An 18368-nucleotide genomic window follows, 5' to 3' on the forward strand; every position below is an offset into this window, starting at 1 on the left:
CATTGTGGGATGCTATTAGCGTGAATGACGCTATATAATGAAAGTATTATGATGAATTCTGGATTATTCAGGGGGAATGGGGGAGAGGAGGGGTAGCCCAGATCAAACTAAAATATGGATAATGAAAAACATGTTAATTAGACTACAAAAGGTAAAGGTGCAGGGCTGCAATTTCCAGCTCATGCAATGAGAGGGAGCTCGAGAGAGCCCCTTCAGAGGGTATTTGGCCAACTATTCCACACTGTCCGCAAGTCTTAGAAGAGGTAGAAGAACTAGCCACACTGAACTCCACCACACATGACCTGCCGAGCAACTGTGGTCTATCCATTTATACTGTTTGGTGGACAGAGATTTAAGAAAAGTGTCTATTTGTTTCACCTGCTGCGCTGGGATATATAATCAGTGATCTATGAACCGCAAGTCCTGTGGCTAGCCGTTATACCATGGCAGCATCCCTGGCGAAAGAGTACCGTCTTGTTTTCATTGTACAGTCCTCCTGAGAGCTGTCTGTGGATGGACTTTATCACATGCAGCTGCTCAGGAAAATTTTTCATTATAAAGTTTTTTTTATTCTTCGAGCTGCAAGTTACCTTGATTAGGTGAAAGAAACAAAATACAAAGCTACGTTTTTTTGTGCAGTTATTGGTGACTGGACTGAGACCGTAATGTAGTGAAGGACCCGGTTCAAACACGGGCAGCTGAAAGCCAAATTCCAACGTTGGATCTCAGTGGTGCCGGCTGAATGTCTCGACCCTCCTGAACCCCCCAGCCACCGGATCACCTTCCCTTTCGCCGCGCATAACAGAAGTGGACATATATATTCTTGGTTCTTTCGGTAAGTCACGTAGAAGGGAAACAATAAAATCATAAAAATATAAAACAATAAAATTCCCACGACGTTTCGACTGCAACACAAGCAATCATCATCAGGTGTGAAAACTACAGCAAGAAAGTTTGAAAAAAGTGGCGGGTTTTTTAACGTTGATGTGGACATGTTTATGCTGGTCAAGAGCAGAGTATTTATTTTCTGTTCTCTCTAAAGGACACACATTTTACCTCTTCCTTTCCACATTCACATTTTTCCTTTAGTCAAAAAGTCAGCCAGGCCAAAGCCACCGATTGCCTCCACCCACACCTCAATGCCAACGCTCTCTACCCTCAGGCAGATCCCACAGCTGCTGCTGCTGCATCGTAGACACGCGAACCCTGATAAATCTTCCATCATCCTGGCCTTAGGGTCTCCCCATTCCTCGGTTGCCAGACTCGTGGAGACCAATCCGACCGATGCTCGTATCGGCAATCGGCCTCCCCCCCCATCCCGTACACTAAACACGTAAACCCAGTTACGGTGGCATGTGTTGTAACCATAATAAAACAACAATATTCATTCTTGAACCAGCCGCATGGTTCTGACGTCAGTGCACTGGACTCGAAAACACACAAAAATAAAGGTTCGTCAGTTCAAACCCTTGGGTCAGGAATTGACGACCCATCATCGCACGTCCCGTTCGCTAAAATTGGTCATACGTTGTGCGAGAGAGACCAACAGCGATTGTCCTATGGAAAGATGAATCCTGGACTCAGAAACGTGGATTGTATCACAAGCTCATGTCCCCCTAATGAACGTGGCGAGCATCGCCCCAAGCCGACTGAGCTTGGGAAACGCATTGACTTCGATTTGTCCGTACCAATCATCACCATCAGCACCATCGCTAATACCAGCCATGCTGATTACCATCATCATCATCATCAGCCCCCTCATGAGTATGGCCTCCAACCAACCTCGTTGGAGCAGGCACTTTGACGTTAATGTAACAATATCCACCATTGCCAACAATATCATCATCACATACCTGTCAAAGCCCGTATTGAAACGGCTGTGCGCCGTATGGACCTGAAAACTCAATTTCCCTGTACAGGAATACGGGCTAAACCGTACGGGTTGACACGTTGTGTCATCAGCAATGTTCATTACCATCGTGACCGGACAGTTCGTGTAAATAAGCGCGGTGCATTGCTTTGATTGGGCAAGGTGACAATTTGATTTGTCATAACAACGTAGGTTGTCGCTATTGCAGTACCGAATAAAGGCCAACCCGTGCTATCGCCTTCCTCAGATACATAGCAGATGAACCGATGAATAATTATGATAAAAAATACAATCAACGTATCCATATAAACCTCACCGAGTCTCGAGACTCTTGAGAAGGGGAGGAGGATGCTGCTCACATTGGATTGACGCCAATTCCTTACGGAGTGCAGTGCGAGTTATTGTAATGCGCACTGCGTTGGAATAATAAATACAAGAAGCCGACAACACATGAAACAGTTAAGACTCATCCTCACAGACAGGCCCGTCCACTTACACACATGCCACGGCAGTAATGTCCTGCACATCAAATGTGCAATTGAGAATGGACGAACCTCACAGATGTTGTGTTGAATATAACACACACTATGATATAACACACACACACTATGATATAACACACACTATAACACACACACGATATAACACACACACACACGATATATTACACACACGATACATCACACACACACGATATATCACACACACGATATAACATGCACTGTACACGATACGAGAGGCACAGCGCTCAGGCAGACACTTAATACAACGCAAGATGACTCTGCACAGGTATTAAGAGACGTTTTAAACGTTACATCGCGTTAAAATGTGACGTGATTAAGAGGCGCGCACGGCGTGACAGTTCATCATCGTTCAGCTGAAGAGGCCCCCCAAGCCCGAGTGGCACGGGCGGCGGAATCTCTCGACACGAAACACAAATTCATCGCTCCATCTCCTGGACGCCGCTCGCTAACGGAGGGTGAACGGGGTGGGTGGTGGTGGTGAGGGTAGTGGTGGTGGTGTTGGTAGTGAGGGTGGTGGTGAGGGTGGTGAGGGTGGTGGTGTTGGTGGCGAGGGTGGTGGTGGTGGTGGTGAGGGTAGTGGTGGTGGTGAGGGTGTGGTGGTGGTGAGGGTAGTGGTGGTGAGGGTGGTGGTGTTGGTGGTGAGGGTGGTGGTGAGGGTGGTGAGGGTGGTGAGGGTGTTGGTGGTGAGGGTAGTGGTGGTGAGGGTGTGATGGTGGTGAGGGTAGTGGTGGTGGTGAGGGTGGTGGTGTTGGTGGTGAGGGTTGTGGTGAGGGTGGTGAGGGTAGTGGTGTTGGTGGTGAGGGTGTTGGTGGTGGTGAGGGTGGTGGTGGTGAGGGTGTGGTGGTGAGGGTGTTGGTGGTGAGGGTGTGGTGGTGGTGAGGGGGTGGTGGTGGTGTTGGTGGTGACGGTGGTGGTGGTGTTGGTGGTAGAGTGTTGGTGGTGGTGGTAGTGAATGGCGGTTGTTGTTGTAGCAGCAGCTGAGCAGCGGCCGCCGGGACTCACCCACTCGTCCGCTGGCGCGGTCGGTGTGGGCGCCTCCGCGGCCTCCCCCGTCATCGCCCGGACGTGGGAACTTTAAAATCGTTTAAGAACCTTCAGCTTTGAGAATAAAACGATAAAACAACCCCCTGTAACGCGTTCTAACTGTATGACGAGAGACACAGCGGTGGCAGTAAGCCCGCCAGCCCGCCCCGGCCGGCTATCACCACGCTAGGCCTCGTCCCCGCCGCCCTCTTGGATTCTGGGGGCGGCTTCAGCTCGCGGTGACGTCACGCGGCACCGGTGAAGCCTCCAGCAGACACCACCACAGGTCCCACCACACCACAGAACCACACCACCACAGGTCCCACCACACCACCACAGGTCCCACCACACCACCACAGGTCCCACCACACCACCACAGAACCACACCACCACAGGTCCCACCACACCACCACAGGTCCCACCACACCACCACAGGTCCCACCACACCACAGAACCACACCACCACAGAACCACACCACCACAGGTCCCACCACACCACCACAGGTCCCACACCACCACAGGTCTCACCACACCACAGAACCACACCACCACGGGTCCCACCACACCACCACAGATCCCACCAAACCACCACAGACCCAACCACACCACCACAGATCCCACCACACCACCACAGATTCGACCACACCACCACAGATCCCACCACACCACCACAGACCCAACTACACCACCACAGATCCCACCACACCACCACAGACCTCACCACACCACCACAGACCTAACCACACCACCACAGACCCAACTACACCACCACAGACCCCACCACACCACCACAGATCCATACACACCACCACAGAACCCCCCACACCACCACAGATCCCGCTACACCACCACAAATTCAACCAGACCACCACAGTAGCAACCACACCACCACAAACACCACCACACCACCACAGATCCCACCACACCACCACAGATCCCCCTACACCACCACAGATCCCATCACACCACCACAGACTCAACCACACCACCACAGAGGCCACCACACCACCACAGACCCACACCACCACAGGTGCCACCACACCACCACAGACCCACACCACCACAGAGACCACCACACAGATCCCACTACACCACCACAGATCCCACCACACCACCACAGATCCCAACCACACCACCACAGATCCCACCACACCACCACAGATCCCACCACACCACCACAGATCCCCCTACACCACCACAGATCCCATCACACCACCACAGACTCAACCACACCACCACAGAGGCCACCACACCACCACAGACCCACACCACCACAGGTGCCACCACACCACCACAGACCCACACCACCACAGAGACCACCACACAGATCCCACTACACCACCACAGATTCCACCACACCACCACAGATCTCAACCACACCACCACAAATACCACCACACCACCACAGATTCCACCACACCACCACAGATCCATCCACACGACCACAGAACCCCCCACACCACCACAGATCCCGCTACACCACCACAAATTCAACCAGACCACCACAGTAGCAACCACACCACCACAAACACCACCACACCACCACAGATCCCACCACACCACCACAGATCCCCCTACACCACCACAGATCCCATCACACCACCACAGATTCAACCACACCACCACAGAGGCCACCACACCACCACAGACCCACACCACCACAGGTTCCACCACACCACCACAGACCCACACCACCACAGAGACCACCACACAGATCCCACTACACCACCACAGAACCCACCACACCACCACAGATCCCAACCACACCACCACAGATCCCACCACACCGCCACAGATCCCACCACACCACCACAGACCTAACCACACCACCACAGAGCCAACTACACCACCACAGATCCCACCACACCACCACAGATCCCACCACACCACCACAGATCCCCCTACACCACCACAGATCCCATCACACCACCACAGACTCAACCACACCACCACAGAGGCCACCACACCACCACAGACCCACACCACCACAGGTGCCACCACACCACCACAGACCCACACCACCACAGAGACCACCACACAGATCCCACTACACCACCACAGATCCCACCACACCACCACAGATCCCAACCACACCACCACAAATACCACCACACCACCACAGATTCCACCACACCACCACAGATCCCACCACACCACCACAGATCCCCCCACACCACCACAGATCCCACCACACCACCACAAATTCAACCACACCACCACAGTACCAACCACACCACCACAAATACCACCACACCACCACAGATTCCACCACACCACCACAGATCCAACCACACCACCACAGATCCCACCACACCACCACAGATCCCACCACACCACCACAGACCCCCCACACCACCACAGATCCCACCACACCACCACAAATTTAACCACACCACCACAGTATCAACCACACCACCACAAATACCATCACCACCACAGATCCCACCACACCACCACAGATCAGATCCCCCCCCCCCTCACCAAAAATTCCCCCCCCCCCACCCCACCAAAGATCCCCCGTATAGCCAGGCCAGCGACAGCGTCCGTGGGGGAGGCCTTCATCCAGCAGTGGACAGAACACGAATTATCGTCAGCTGTCAATGTTATTGTGCTCCTGTACAGAGACACGACGCTTGGTGTGATTGTTGATACACGGAGGTGTTGGTAGTAAGAGTTAGTTGAGCCGTCTTCTCCATCCTCGTCTCTCTCTCTCCGTGACTCTCTCTGGCTCTGGTCAGACCGCTTGAGAGAACTGCGACTCGCCACCTTGCCAATGCAGCTCCCTTGCTCACACACACACAAAGACAAAGATCCCCCGTAAAGCCTTAACAGACTGTTGGGGCAAGTGCTGTTAGCCAGTAGCAGCAGCACCCATGAAGGCCGGACTGTGGCATGCGAGTTGGGTGCGTTGGCCAACACCACCACGCCCGGTCGCCTTTGTCTCTCCCGGTGGCGATGTTTTATATACACCGCACCAGGTACTAATTTGAGGCCGAGTCGACCTAGGGGAGGCCCAGAACTGGTTCAGATAATCGTCACCGATGGTTGAGCCGTGAGCGGTAATCGAACTCGGGTCGTAGTCGGTTTCGTAGCGCAGAGCGCGCGAACCGCTCACCACCACCAGCTCACCCACCACCACCACCTCACCCACCATCACCACCACAGAAACGATGTTTAACATGGGGCGAGTGCCCCAGTCCCCGCGCAATGGGGGATCACGCGCACGTGGGCTCCGGGCCTTCACGCGGGAGCCGCTAGGCGGCGCACGTGGTTTGACCACTGGTGGGGGAGTTCAGAGTTGTCATCGGTACATTATATATTAAAAAAACGATCAACTATTTTAGATGTTTACCAGGTAAGGCTCGTTGAGCTACACCGCTCCTGTTTCAGAGGCGACCTGGCCACAAATGATTGCCTAAAATGAAGTGGCTTCTCATCACTCGGAAATGTATAGCAGCCAATTACTCCAGAACGCGTGATGTTGATTCTAAAATGTGTAGGGGGAGAAAACCCAGAGGGCACGGAGCAAAATCCATGCGACCACGGGAAGAGAGACATGTAAACTCCAAATGTACAGCAGCAGGCGTCGGGGTCGGGATTGGGATCGAACCCACACACTCCTATATACCAGGCGAGGTAGTTAACATCTCCTAGCCACCGTGGCACCCCATTAAATATATATGAGGACCACATCCTATATACAGTGAGGGAAAGAAGTATTTGAACCCCTGCTGATTTTGTACGTTTGCCCACTGACAAAGAAATGATCAGTATATAATTTCAATGGTAGGTTTATTTGAACAGTGAGAGACAGAATAACAAAATCCAGAAAAACGCATGTCAAAAATGTTAAAAATTGATTTGCATTTTAATGAGGGAAATAAGTATTTGACCCCCTCTCAATCAGAAAGATTTCTGGCTCCCAGGTGTCTTTTATACAGGAAACGAGCTGAGATTAGGAGCACACTCTTAAAGGGAGTGCTCCTAATCTCAGCTTGTTACCTGTATAAAAGACACCTCTCTACAGAAGCAATCAATCAATCAGATTCCAAACTCTCCACCATGGCCAAGACCAAAGAGCTCTCCAAGGATGTCAGGGACGAGATTGTAGACCTACACAAGGCTGGAATGGGCTACACGACCATTGCCAAGCAGCTTGGTGAGAAGGTGACAACAGTTGGTGTGATTATTCGTAAATGGAAGAAACACAAAAGAACTGTCAATCTCCCTCGGCCTGGGGCTTCATGCAAGATCTCACCTCGTGGAGTTGCAATGATCATGAGAACGGTGAGGAATTAGCCCAGAACTACACGAGAGGATCTTGACAATGATCTCAAGGCAGCTGGGACCATAGTCACCAAGAAAACAATTGGTAACACACTACGCCGTGAAGGACTGAAATCCTGCAGTGCCCACAAGGTCCCCCTGCTCAAGAAAGCACATATACATGCCCGTCTGAAGTTTGCCTATGAACATCTGAATGATTCAGAGGACAACTGGGTAAAAGTGTTGTGGTCAGATGAAACCAAAATGGAGCTCTTTGGCATCAACTCAACTCGCCGTGTTTGGAGGAGGAGGAATGCTGCCTATGACCACAAGAACACCATCTCCACCGTCAAACATGGAGGTGGAAACATTATGCTTTGGGGGTGTTTTTCTGCTAAGGGGACAGGACAACTTCACCGCATCAAAGGGACGATGGACGGGGCCATGTACCGTCAAATCTTGGGTGAGAACCTCCTTCCCTCAGCCAGGGCATTGAAAATGGGTCGTGGATGGGTATTCCAGCATGACAATGACCCAAAACACACGGCCAAGGCAACAAAGGAGTGGCTCAAGAAGAAGCACATTAAGGTCCTGGAGTGGCCTAGCTAGTCTCCAGACCTTAATCCCATAGAAAATCTGTGGAGGAAGCTGAAGGTTCGAGATGCCAAACGTCAGCCTCGAAACCTTAATGACTTGGGGAAGATCTGCAAAGAGGAGTGGGACAACATCCCTCCTGAGATATGTGCAAACCTGGTGGCCAACTACAAGAAACGTCTGACCTCTGTGATTGCCAACAAGGGTTTTGCCACCAAGTACTAAGTCATGTTTTGCAGAGGGTTCAAATACTTATTTCCCTCATTAAAATGCAAATCAATTTATAACATTTTTGACATGCGATTTTCTGGATTTTGTTGTTGTTATTCTGTCTCTCACTGTTCAAATAAACATACCATTAAAACTAAAGACTGATAATTTCTTTGTCAGTGGGCAAACGTACAAAATCAACAGGGGATCAAATACTTTTTTCCCTCGCTGTATAGTTACGATTAAGCATACTTCAAGGCAAAATAAAAAAAGAATGAGTAAAGAAATAAATAAATTGCACAAAAAAGTGATAATTTATTCCATTATTTGTATCGATGAATGGTGATGAGTAGATTATAGATAATTTGTTTGATTAATCTATTTTTGAAAAGATTATTTGCATCCATCAATGGTGATGATGACGGCCGCTTATGTTGCGATCGAAACGTCGTAGTTGTTTGTTATTTAATTTAGTTTGAACCTATCTACGTGAATTTACCGAAATACCCAAAGAATATGAATTCCTGCAGTCACGAAAGCTTTAAGTCAATATAATAATATTTATATGAATCGATTATTGCATAAGTTCTAAAAATGTTTTCTGAATGACAAGTTTTTAATAAGAAAATAAAAAACCTGCATGAAAATGTATCATTAATCGACAATAGCGTATGCTTCCCACGCATGATTTGATGCATTCATCCTGAGTGTTATAATCGTAAAAATATATATCGACTCATCCCGAACACGCGTGCTCACCATCTCCCACTCGTTGTGGCCGAAACGTCGTGAGAATATTATTGTGTTATTTTATTTTATCAATTTATTATTTTATTATCATTCTACGTGACTTTACCGAAAGAACCAAAGAAGATGAATCATTGCAGTCACGAAAGCTTTAAATCGAAATTTAACCGCCTCTACGGGGAGGGATTCCACACATCCTTAAGATCATTCAATAGACTTCGGGATAAGAAGGCTCAACTAATCGAGTCTCTCACCTTTCTGAAGAGATGCCGCGACTCTAAGCTATCCGTGGGGCTGAAATTTGAGGGCGCTTTGTTCCTCTCACACAGCTTAAAGGCCGTGATCTGAACGTGGCTCTTTCACTCCAGCGCTGTCCTACCAGACAGTCTCGCCCCCTTCACCTGATGAAGGCCGCTTGTGTTGTGGCCGAAACGTCGTGAGAATATTATTGTGTTATTTTATTTTATCAATTTATTATTTTATTATCATTCTACGTGGTGACTTTACCGAAAGAACCAAAGAAGACTTCTCCCGCTCGTCCACAAAGCGGCGCTGCACCGGCACTGTTTACATTCTTGCGTCGCGATCAAAACGTCGTCGTTTTTGTTTTTTTGTTATTTTCTTTTGAACCCATCTACGTGGCTTTACCGAAAGACCCAAAGAATATGAATTCCTGCAGTCACAAAAGCTTTAAATCAAGATTCACCCACACTTTCTTCCAGAAACGGGCAGATCCTCTGCTTGGGTGATTTCGTCGGTCAACCGATGATTGTATTCTCTCACAGCGCCGTTGGATGACGATGGCTCGATGCTGCCCTGTGAACATTGCATCGCCGATCCACCGCTGGATGAGGGCCCTCGCCACGCCGTCGCCATCGTGGGGGTTATTTGATCCCTCGCCTCACCATACCTCACCGTCGCGCTTGTCCGTGCGGGGTTAGTGAAGACCGCGGGAGCATGGATGCGTGGAGCAGCATAGAATGACAACACCGTACAACATTGGTGCCATTTGCTGCACAGCTCCCTGCTGCTCGCCACCGCGAACCGCCGCAATCCGCAAAACGATCGTTGCCTCAATCGTCGCTTGTGGCCCTTCCTCGTGTGATCTGACAAAGGGCCATTGCCTGAAACGTCGCCAATTATATATTTGACGAATGTGTTGACGCCTTGTGCTTTCGTGCTTGTGCATCACTGCGGACGCAGCATTCAAAAAAGTATTTGCTGTTGTATCCAGGCCAGCTTAGTCCATCATCGCTCAAGGGTGGATAAAGCAAATACAGCACTTTCTTTGTAGAAATGTCACGGTGGTTGCCCTTGAGAGACCACCATCTACTAGTACTCGCTCTACCTATAACCACTAACCAACTAGCCACCACGCCACTAGTACTAGCTCTACCACTAACCAACTAGCCAACAAGCCACTAGTACTAGCTCTACCACTAACCAACTAGCCAACACGCCACTAGTACTAGCTCTACCACTAACCAACTAGCCAACACGCCACTAGTACTAGCTCTACCCCTAACCAACTAGCCAACAGGCCACTAGTACTAGCTCTACCCCTAACCAACTAGCGAACACGCCACTAGTACTAGCTCTACCACTAACCAACTAGCCAACACGCCACTAGTACTAGCTCTACCCCTAACCAACTAGCCACCACGCCACTAGTACTAGCTCTACCACTAACCAACTAGCCACCACGCCACTAGTACTAGCTCTACCCCTAACCAACTAGCCAACACGCCACTAGTACTAGCTCTATCCCTAACCAACTAGCCAACACGCCACTAGTACTAGCTCTACTCCTAACCAACTAGCCAACACGCCACTAGTACTAGCTCTGCCACTAACAAATGAGTCAACCAGCCACGAGTGAACCTGCACTAGTACCAGCTCTACTCTTAACTCTAACCAACTAACCCCCAGCACACGAGTACTAACTTTAATCTACTCCTAACCTACTAACCAGCCAGCCTCTCGTACAAGCTGTACTCTTAACTCTAAACAACTAGCCAACCAGCCACTAGTGTCAGCTCTACTCTCCCCCTAACCAACTATCCAGCCAGCACACGAATACTCGCTCTACTCTTAACCATAACCAACTAGCCAACCAGCACACAAGTACTAACCAACTAGCCAGCCAGCACACTAGTACTAACTCTACTCTTAACCATAACCAACTAACCAGCCAGCACACGAATACTCGCGCCACGACAAAACGTGACTCTTAATTATCTGAGAATAGGTTTTCCCACTTTTATTCTGGCAACAAAACAGGTGTGTTAAGATGTTAAAACACCAAACTGAAACCTTTTTACAAGGAATCATGTCTGCATTAACCACAATACTTGTGGTCAGAATGCAAAAAAAATACCCTAATAATATGTCATTGTCTTTTGAAACTGATTGGTCTACACCAGAGACAGCTTTCTTTGGAGCCTCGTCTCAAACGGCGTGAGACCAGAGGACGCCAAAAGGCGCCGCCTCTCTCGTCTCACAGCGCCGGTGGCTTTCTGCTGCGAGTGAGAGGCTCGTGGCGCGAGTGTACCAGCGGGACAGAGAGGCATTTGTCTGCTGCTGCTGCTGTGGTTGGTCGGTGGTGTCGGTGGTGTCGCGGTTCCACAGCGCGGGTGCGTAAAGAACGCATTTGTAGGCCACTGCTCACTGTGTGGGGGTATTCGCGGTCACGCTGCGGGTAGCAGCTTTGCCGTTAGTGGGGGGGGGGGGGGGGGGGTTGTGTCGCGTGTCGTTCCGGCACGATGCCCCCGACGTTTCGCTGCACGTGGCTGACATCTTCTTCGGGCACTGAAACGTCTCGACATCATGCCGGAGAAACACGCGCTAAGACCCTGGTACAATTCTGAACTAGAACCCCCCCCCCCTCCCCGCAATGGACGAGAAGGATATCTGACAATATATTAAGGAAGAGGGAGATAAATATATGTTCGTAGTGTATTATTATTATTATTTACCCAGCTTACAAAAACTGGGACTTTTGATATCACGGGAAGACTGCTGGATGACGGTGCTGGTGGGAAAACCAGCGTCAGTGGCATGCCTTATAGGTGCAATCCAAAAACAAAATTGTGAAGCGATGATGGTAGCAGGCGGGTCCAGCCCTTTCATGGTTCATGAAGCTCTCTCTGAAGCCTGCGAAAACATTGATCTGTGGAGGATGCTGCTGCTGCTTCTGTTGCTGCTGCTAATGCCGATTCTGCCCCGTGGATGGATGAAGGCTGTGCGGTTTAATTTGCCATGAAGATAACCGAGCGTAGTTTTATGTTGTTTTCTTCAAGAGAGCTGATAGCTTCAATTTTTTTCTCTCTCTCTCTCCAAACCACAGAATAAATGAGGCTGCCGCAAAAAAAGTTCTGCATCTATATCGCACGCACGGCGTGCCCTTGCAATCACGTGCGTGTGGATACACAGTGGCATGACTATCACGGGATGTGGTTTGTCGAACGACTAGACATACATTTCCAAACAGAATTATGACTCGTACTCTCGAAGCAAATAAATCCAGTCAAATAAAGTTATAGAATGCGTGCAGTGCAATGGTGGCATGTTGATAGCTACGTCTCCACGTTCAAGGCACTCCCAGTTTATTTTCTCCGTGTCGTCCGGCTTTCCCCTCCACATTTAGAAACATGCATTCAGGTTATTTGGCTGCTATACATTTCCACGTGATAAGCCACTTCGTTGAACTATCATCTGTGATGATGAGGCCGCTTCTGCAAAAGAGCTACACAGCTCAGCGGACCTTACCTGGTTAAAAAAAAATCATAGAAACTGTGGCAGTAACACCTTGGGTTATTTCAGAAGACAAACATGCCGAAACATTCCACCCGTGAATTAGCCCGGTAATTCGAGGACACGCCGCATTTGTAAAGCACACACACACACGGGTAGAATGACGCATTAATATTCAACACAGTCACCCTCTTTAACGATGAACCTTTCACGGCCTTCCTGAATCTTTCGGATTCTTTAAAAAAAATCACGTGGGGGGGGGGGGCAAGGTGGGGGGGGGCATGGTGGGGGGGGGCAAGGTGGGGGGGGCATGGTGGGGGGGGGGTTCTTCTTTCCCCCAGCTGCGCCACAGTCTACTTCCCGATGTCCAAAGACACTTTTCATGCATTATTTTTTTTTTTAAAAATCCATAAAACCAAATAAGAATGTAACATCGTATAGGCAGTATATATATCCACCAACCATGATGAAGGAGCAGGGGCCGCTAAGAACCACTTGATCACGATCATACACTAAATCATATGTTTATGTATATTTAACATTTGATTGCTAATTAGCTATACCACTGCAAATTATATAGATTCGCCCCACTGTAGATTCTATCGGCTCATACTACTGCTCTATATTATATAATTCAACTCTATTGCAGAGCCGATACATGCACACCATTGTAAAGTCTCTCGATTTGTGATATTTGTTGATTTTATGTAGATTCACCACCACCAGATGCGACAGATCCGCGCGACTAAACATTCTAAACTCGCCGCCAAAAGGCGCGGACAATTGTGACATGTCATTGACATGTCATTGACATGTCATTGACATGTCAAATTGACATGTCATTGACAATTGTGAATGACATGTCATTGAATCATGAATGGAAAATTAAAAGACGAGCCAGAGTGCGACTTTTGGCCCCGCAAACCAAACTCTGGACCAAATCGCAAACCACTGTAGTCTGCGCTCCTATTGATGCAGAGAGGAGGAACAGCAGATCTCCACAAACTCTCTCTCTCCTGAAGCCCTCTCGTGGCTAGCAAACCTATACATTGGGCATCGAGCACCTAAACATATTTACTGGCATATGCAATAATATAATTGAATGAATAAAACGTTACGAGTGTAAACAAAAAACGAAAATCGCGACATCGCTAAAATAAATCCGAAGCAAGAACCCCCCCCCCCCCTCACCGTGAAAAAATGGATAAACCTCCGATTAGCACGGTTGGCTACAAACGGTGCAAAAGAAGTTCAACATACGGCCCATAATATACGAGACAAAAGCCCATCTTTCATTTGCCCTGGAAAAAAAAACGACAACTTCATGGCCGACGCAATCTTGTTGTCCAAAAAGTGAGCGGATTTTTGTTGAGAGAAGATAGATTATGTGAGTCAAATAATCCCACAAACTATTTATTTTAATTTGGTGGGGCCATCTGCGGGGAGATTAGGATTGTGTTGTTATCACGGATTGATTGTGAAGAGTTCCAATGAAGCCATTATGGGTTACCCTGCCCCTGACTCGCTGCTCGGACTGAAATTATAATTAATTCATGAATACATGTTATTCTTACATTTTACATATATGTGTGGTTATAAATTATGGAATGTATTTCTTCCGGAACACCAATCATTTAATTAAACTCCATGGCTGTTCATGACCTCATATCACGGTCTATAAACACCAAGGTCGTGTCCACACACACACACGGGCGCACACTCATCCAGTCCACACACACGCATCCAGTCCACACACACACACACACGCATCCAGTCCATACACACACACACACGCGCACACTAATACGGTCCTGGTTTTCCCAAATCCCATGGTGCTTTGCGCAATTAACGTGCACAAAATGCCAAGAAATCTCCTCGAGTGGCCGAGAGAAAGAGCGAAAGTCCGTGCCGGATCGGAGCCGAAGGGATTACGGATTCAAGCTTGCCTTGCCCTTGATCCGAGTGTTGTTAAGACAATGGGGCGTGACGGATTAGGTGTAATTCGTAATCCACCACTTTAATTGGAATCAATCAAATAAATGTATAATTTACTTAGAAGCAGGCGGCGGTTCAATGATTGGCCGAGTTTATATATATATCATTATTTTTTACTTTAAGCAAGTATTGGTGTTCGAATTATCCAAACATCAAATAATAACAGTACAAATGTACTTTATTAATACGTGTAGGATAATCGTCATCATCATCAGCAGCAGCAGCCTTAATCCACTGCTGGATGTTGGCTACTGCTGCTGTCACGCGACACAATACAACCGAGCAGCCCGCACACGAGCCGATGTCATCGCTCCATCTCCGCGGGCGGACGAATTCTCGTGGTTACGGCTCCGTCCTGAGTCTCGGACACCGATCCATCATCATCATCATCGTCGTCGTGGTGGTCATCTTCACCCGTCCTACCCGGTGACGTGCCCTACCCAAGCCCACGTTACTCGTCTTAACAGCCTATGAACGACAACAACAATCAACACGATCATTTATAACAATAATGGATTGCAAAGGAGAAAGAGGGGGGGGGGGAGGTAATAATTTGACAATGACAGCCACGGCCGCATAGATTCGCTGATCATTTGTCTCGTCCTAATTTAAGGAGCCGGTTATTGTTGTTGCCGCTTACGGTCGGTCGTTCTCTTGACGTTACGATCCGCGAGTTAACTTAAGGGTCCGTGACGAGTGGAAAGTCTCCGCAATGGCAAACGTGTTTGTCCCTGTGACCCCCACTCCCCACTGCCCCCACCTCCCAGGCCTCTCATAGCCGCAACCGTGGGTTAAATCCACCGCTGGATGAAGAATGCCTCTTCTCGTACGTATCTCGGCATTGCTGCGATGTCAATAAATTAATTCGTGCTCACACAAACTCCTTGGCTGCCATTCCGTGGTTAGCCTCGGCCACTTTCCTTCCAGCGGCCGTGGCCTCTGCAAGGTCACTTACTGGACGTCTGTGAAAAAGAGCTTTCTAGCTAATCGGATTCCAGTATAAATACATATTCTGATTTGTATTATCAGTTTTAATTGCGTCTCTCACCTGCGTACGTTCGCCTCGGTGGCTATGAGATGTTAACTACCTCGCCTGGTATACAGGAGGTCGTGGATTAGATCCCGACCTTGACGCCTGCTGCTGTGTATTTGGCGTTTGCGTGTCTCTCTCTCTCTCCCCGTGATCGGTTTAACCCTCCACATTTAGAATCAACATCACGCGTTTAGAGTATTTGTCTGTTATACATTTCCACGTGATAAGTCACTTCGTTGAGCTATCAATTGTGGCCAGCTGGCTTCTGAAAAAGAGCTATATATAGCTCAGTGGGCCTTACCTGATCAAATAAACATTGTTTAGTTTACTTTCTCTTATACATGCGTCTTTGCTTACTTTTGTTAACGTCCGTGTTTCTGAACCGAGTGTCGCAGCAAGGCAATGCGGACGATACATAATGTGCCACCGTGAGCCGTGGCCGGGAGTTGAACTCAGCTGGCCGGGGTTCATGGCGCAGTATGCAAACCACTGCGCCACCGCTCCCCGTACACGCATGAGACCCACGCGCACACATACTCGTGGAACAACAACAACAAAAAACACAGACACATAATCAAACGTAAAGATCCCCCGTATAGCCTTAACAGACTGTTGGTGCAAGTTTTGTCAGCGAGTAGCACCTACGAAGGCCGGCACGGTACACGAGGGGATGGGTGGACAGCACTTCGCCCGGCCGCCTCCCCAGGAATAACATTAATACACCACACCAGGTTTACACACCACACTCAATAACGTGTACACACCACACCAGGTTTACACACCACACTCAATAACGTGTACACACCACACCAGGTTTACAAACCACACTCAAAAACGTGTACACACCACACCAGGTTTACACACCAGACTCAATAACGTGTACACACCACACCAGGTTTACACACCAGACTCAATAACGTGTACACACCACACCAGGTTTACACACCACACTCAATCACGTGTACACACCACACCAGGTTTACACACCACACTCAATAACGTTGACACACCACACCAGGTTTACACACCACACCAGGTATCCATCTAAGTATGAGTTGACCGAAGGGAGGTTCAGGTCCGGTTCGAATATTCGCCACTGTAAATTGGGTCGTGAGCGGAAATCGAACTCGTGTGGTTGGCTTCGCAGCGCAGCGCGCTTACAACTACACTGCCGCTCCCCATAAATAAACTAAAAAAAGACAAAGATCCCCCGTGTAGCCTTAACAGACTATTGGGGCAAGTGATGTTAGCGATCACCTATGAAGGCAACGGTACACAATGAGGTGGGTGGCCAGCACCACGCCCGACCGCCTTTGTCTCCCTAGTGGCGATGTTTACACACCGCACCAGGTACTCATGTAATGCTGAGTCGACCAAGGGCAGGCCCAGGACCGGTTCAGATAATCGTCACTGGTGTTAGCCGTGAGCGGGAATCGAACTCGGGTCATAGTGCAGCACGCTAACCACTACACTGCCGCTCCCCACAAATAAGCACAGACACGCAGTCACAGACACACAGACACATAGACACACAGTCACAGAGACACACAGTCACAGAGACACACAGTCACAGAGACACACAGACACGCAGTAACGCAGTAACACAGACACGCAGTAACACAGACACGCAGTAACACAGACACGCAGTAACACAGACACGCAGTAACACAGACACGCAGTAACACAGACACGCAGTAACACAGACACGCAGTAACACAGACACGCAGTAACACAGACACGCAGTAACACAGACACGCAGTAACACAGACACGCAGTAACACAGACACGCAGTAACACAGACACGCAGTAACACAGACACGCAGTAACACAGACACGCAACAAAGATCCCCCGTATAGCCTTAACAGACTGTAGGGGCAAGTGCTGTTAGCGAGCACCTATGAAGGCGGAACGGTACACGAGGGGGTGGGTGGCCAGCACCACGCCCGACCGCCTTTGTCTCCCCAGTGGCAATGTTTACACACCGCACCAGGTACTCATTTGAGGCTGAGTCGACCTAGGGGAGGCCCGGGACCGGTTCAGATAATCGTCACTGGTGTTGGCCGTGAGCGGGAATCGAACCCGGGTCGCCAGGTTCATAGCGCAGCGCGCTAACCGCTACACTATCGCTCCCCACCACAGAGACACACAGTCACAGACACACAGACACAGTCACAGACACACAGTCACAGACACACAGACACACAGTCACAGACACACAGTCACAGACACACAGACACACAGACACACAGTCACACAGACACAGTCATAGACACACAGTCACAGACACACAGACACGCAGTCACAGACACACAGTCACAGAGACACAGACACACAGACACACAGTCACAGACA

At 49.1% G+C, this 18368-nt stretch overlaps 1 protein-coding gene across 4 annotated transcripts in view; it reads right to left on the bottom strand.

Annotated features, from left to right (window-relative positions):
• Positions 1-18368, bottom strand: part of LOC116945176 (NIPA-like protein 2) — an 81068-nt gene that overhangs the window by 22766 nt on the left and 39934 nt on the right. Inside the window, exons 2-3 of one of the 4 annotated variants that reach the window (XM_032959394.2) lie at positions 6070-6200; positions 3397-3466 (exon numbers count right to left, since the gene is read on the bottom strand). In XM_032959394.2, coding sequence (XP_032815285.2) covers positions 3397-3466; positions 6070-6113 — 114 coding nt within the window. In that variant the 5' untranslated portion in view covers positions 6114-6200. Of the gene's footprint in view, positions 1-2186; positions 2284-3396; positions 3710-6069; positions 6322-18368 lie in introns of those variants that run through there. The other 3 variants (XM_032959395.2, XM_032959396.2, XM_076068932.1) reach the window with 3 other exon arrangements.

Source organism: Petromyzon marinus, chromosome 23 (assembly GCF_048934315.1).
Source record: "Petromyzon marinus isolate PM22_M1 ecotype Great Lakes invasive population chromosome 23, UKy_Petmar_22M1.pri1.0, whole genome shotgun sequence".
Taxonomy (NCBI): domain Eukaryota; kingdom Metazoa; phylum Chordata; class Hyperoartia; order Petromyzontiformes; family Petromyzontidae; genus Petromyzon; species Petromyzon marinus.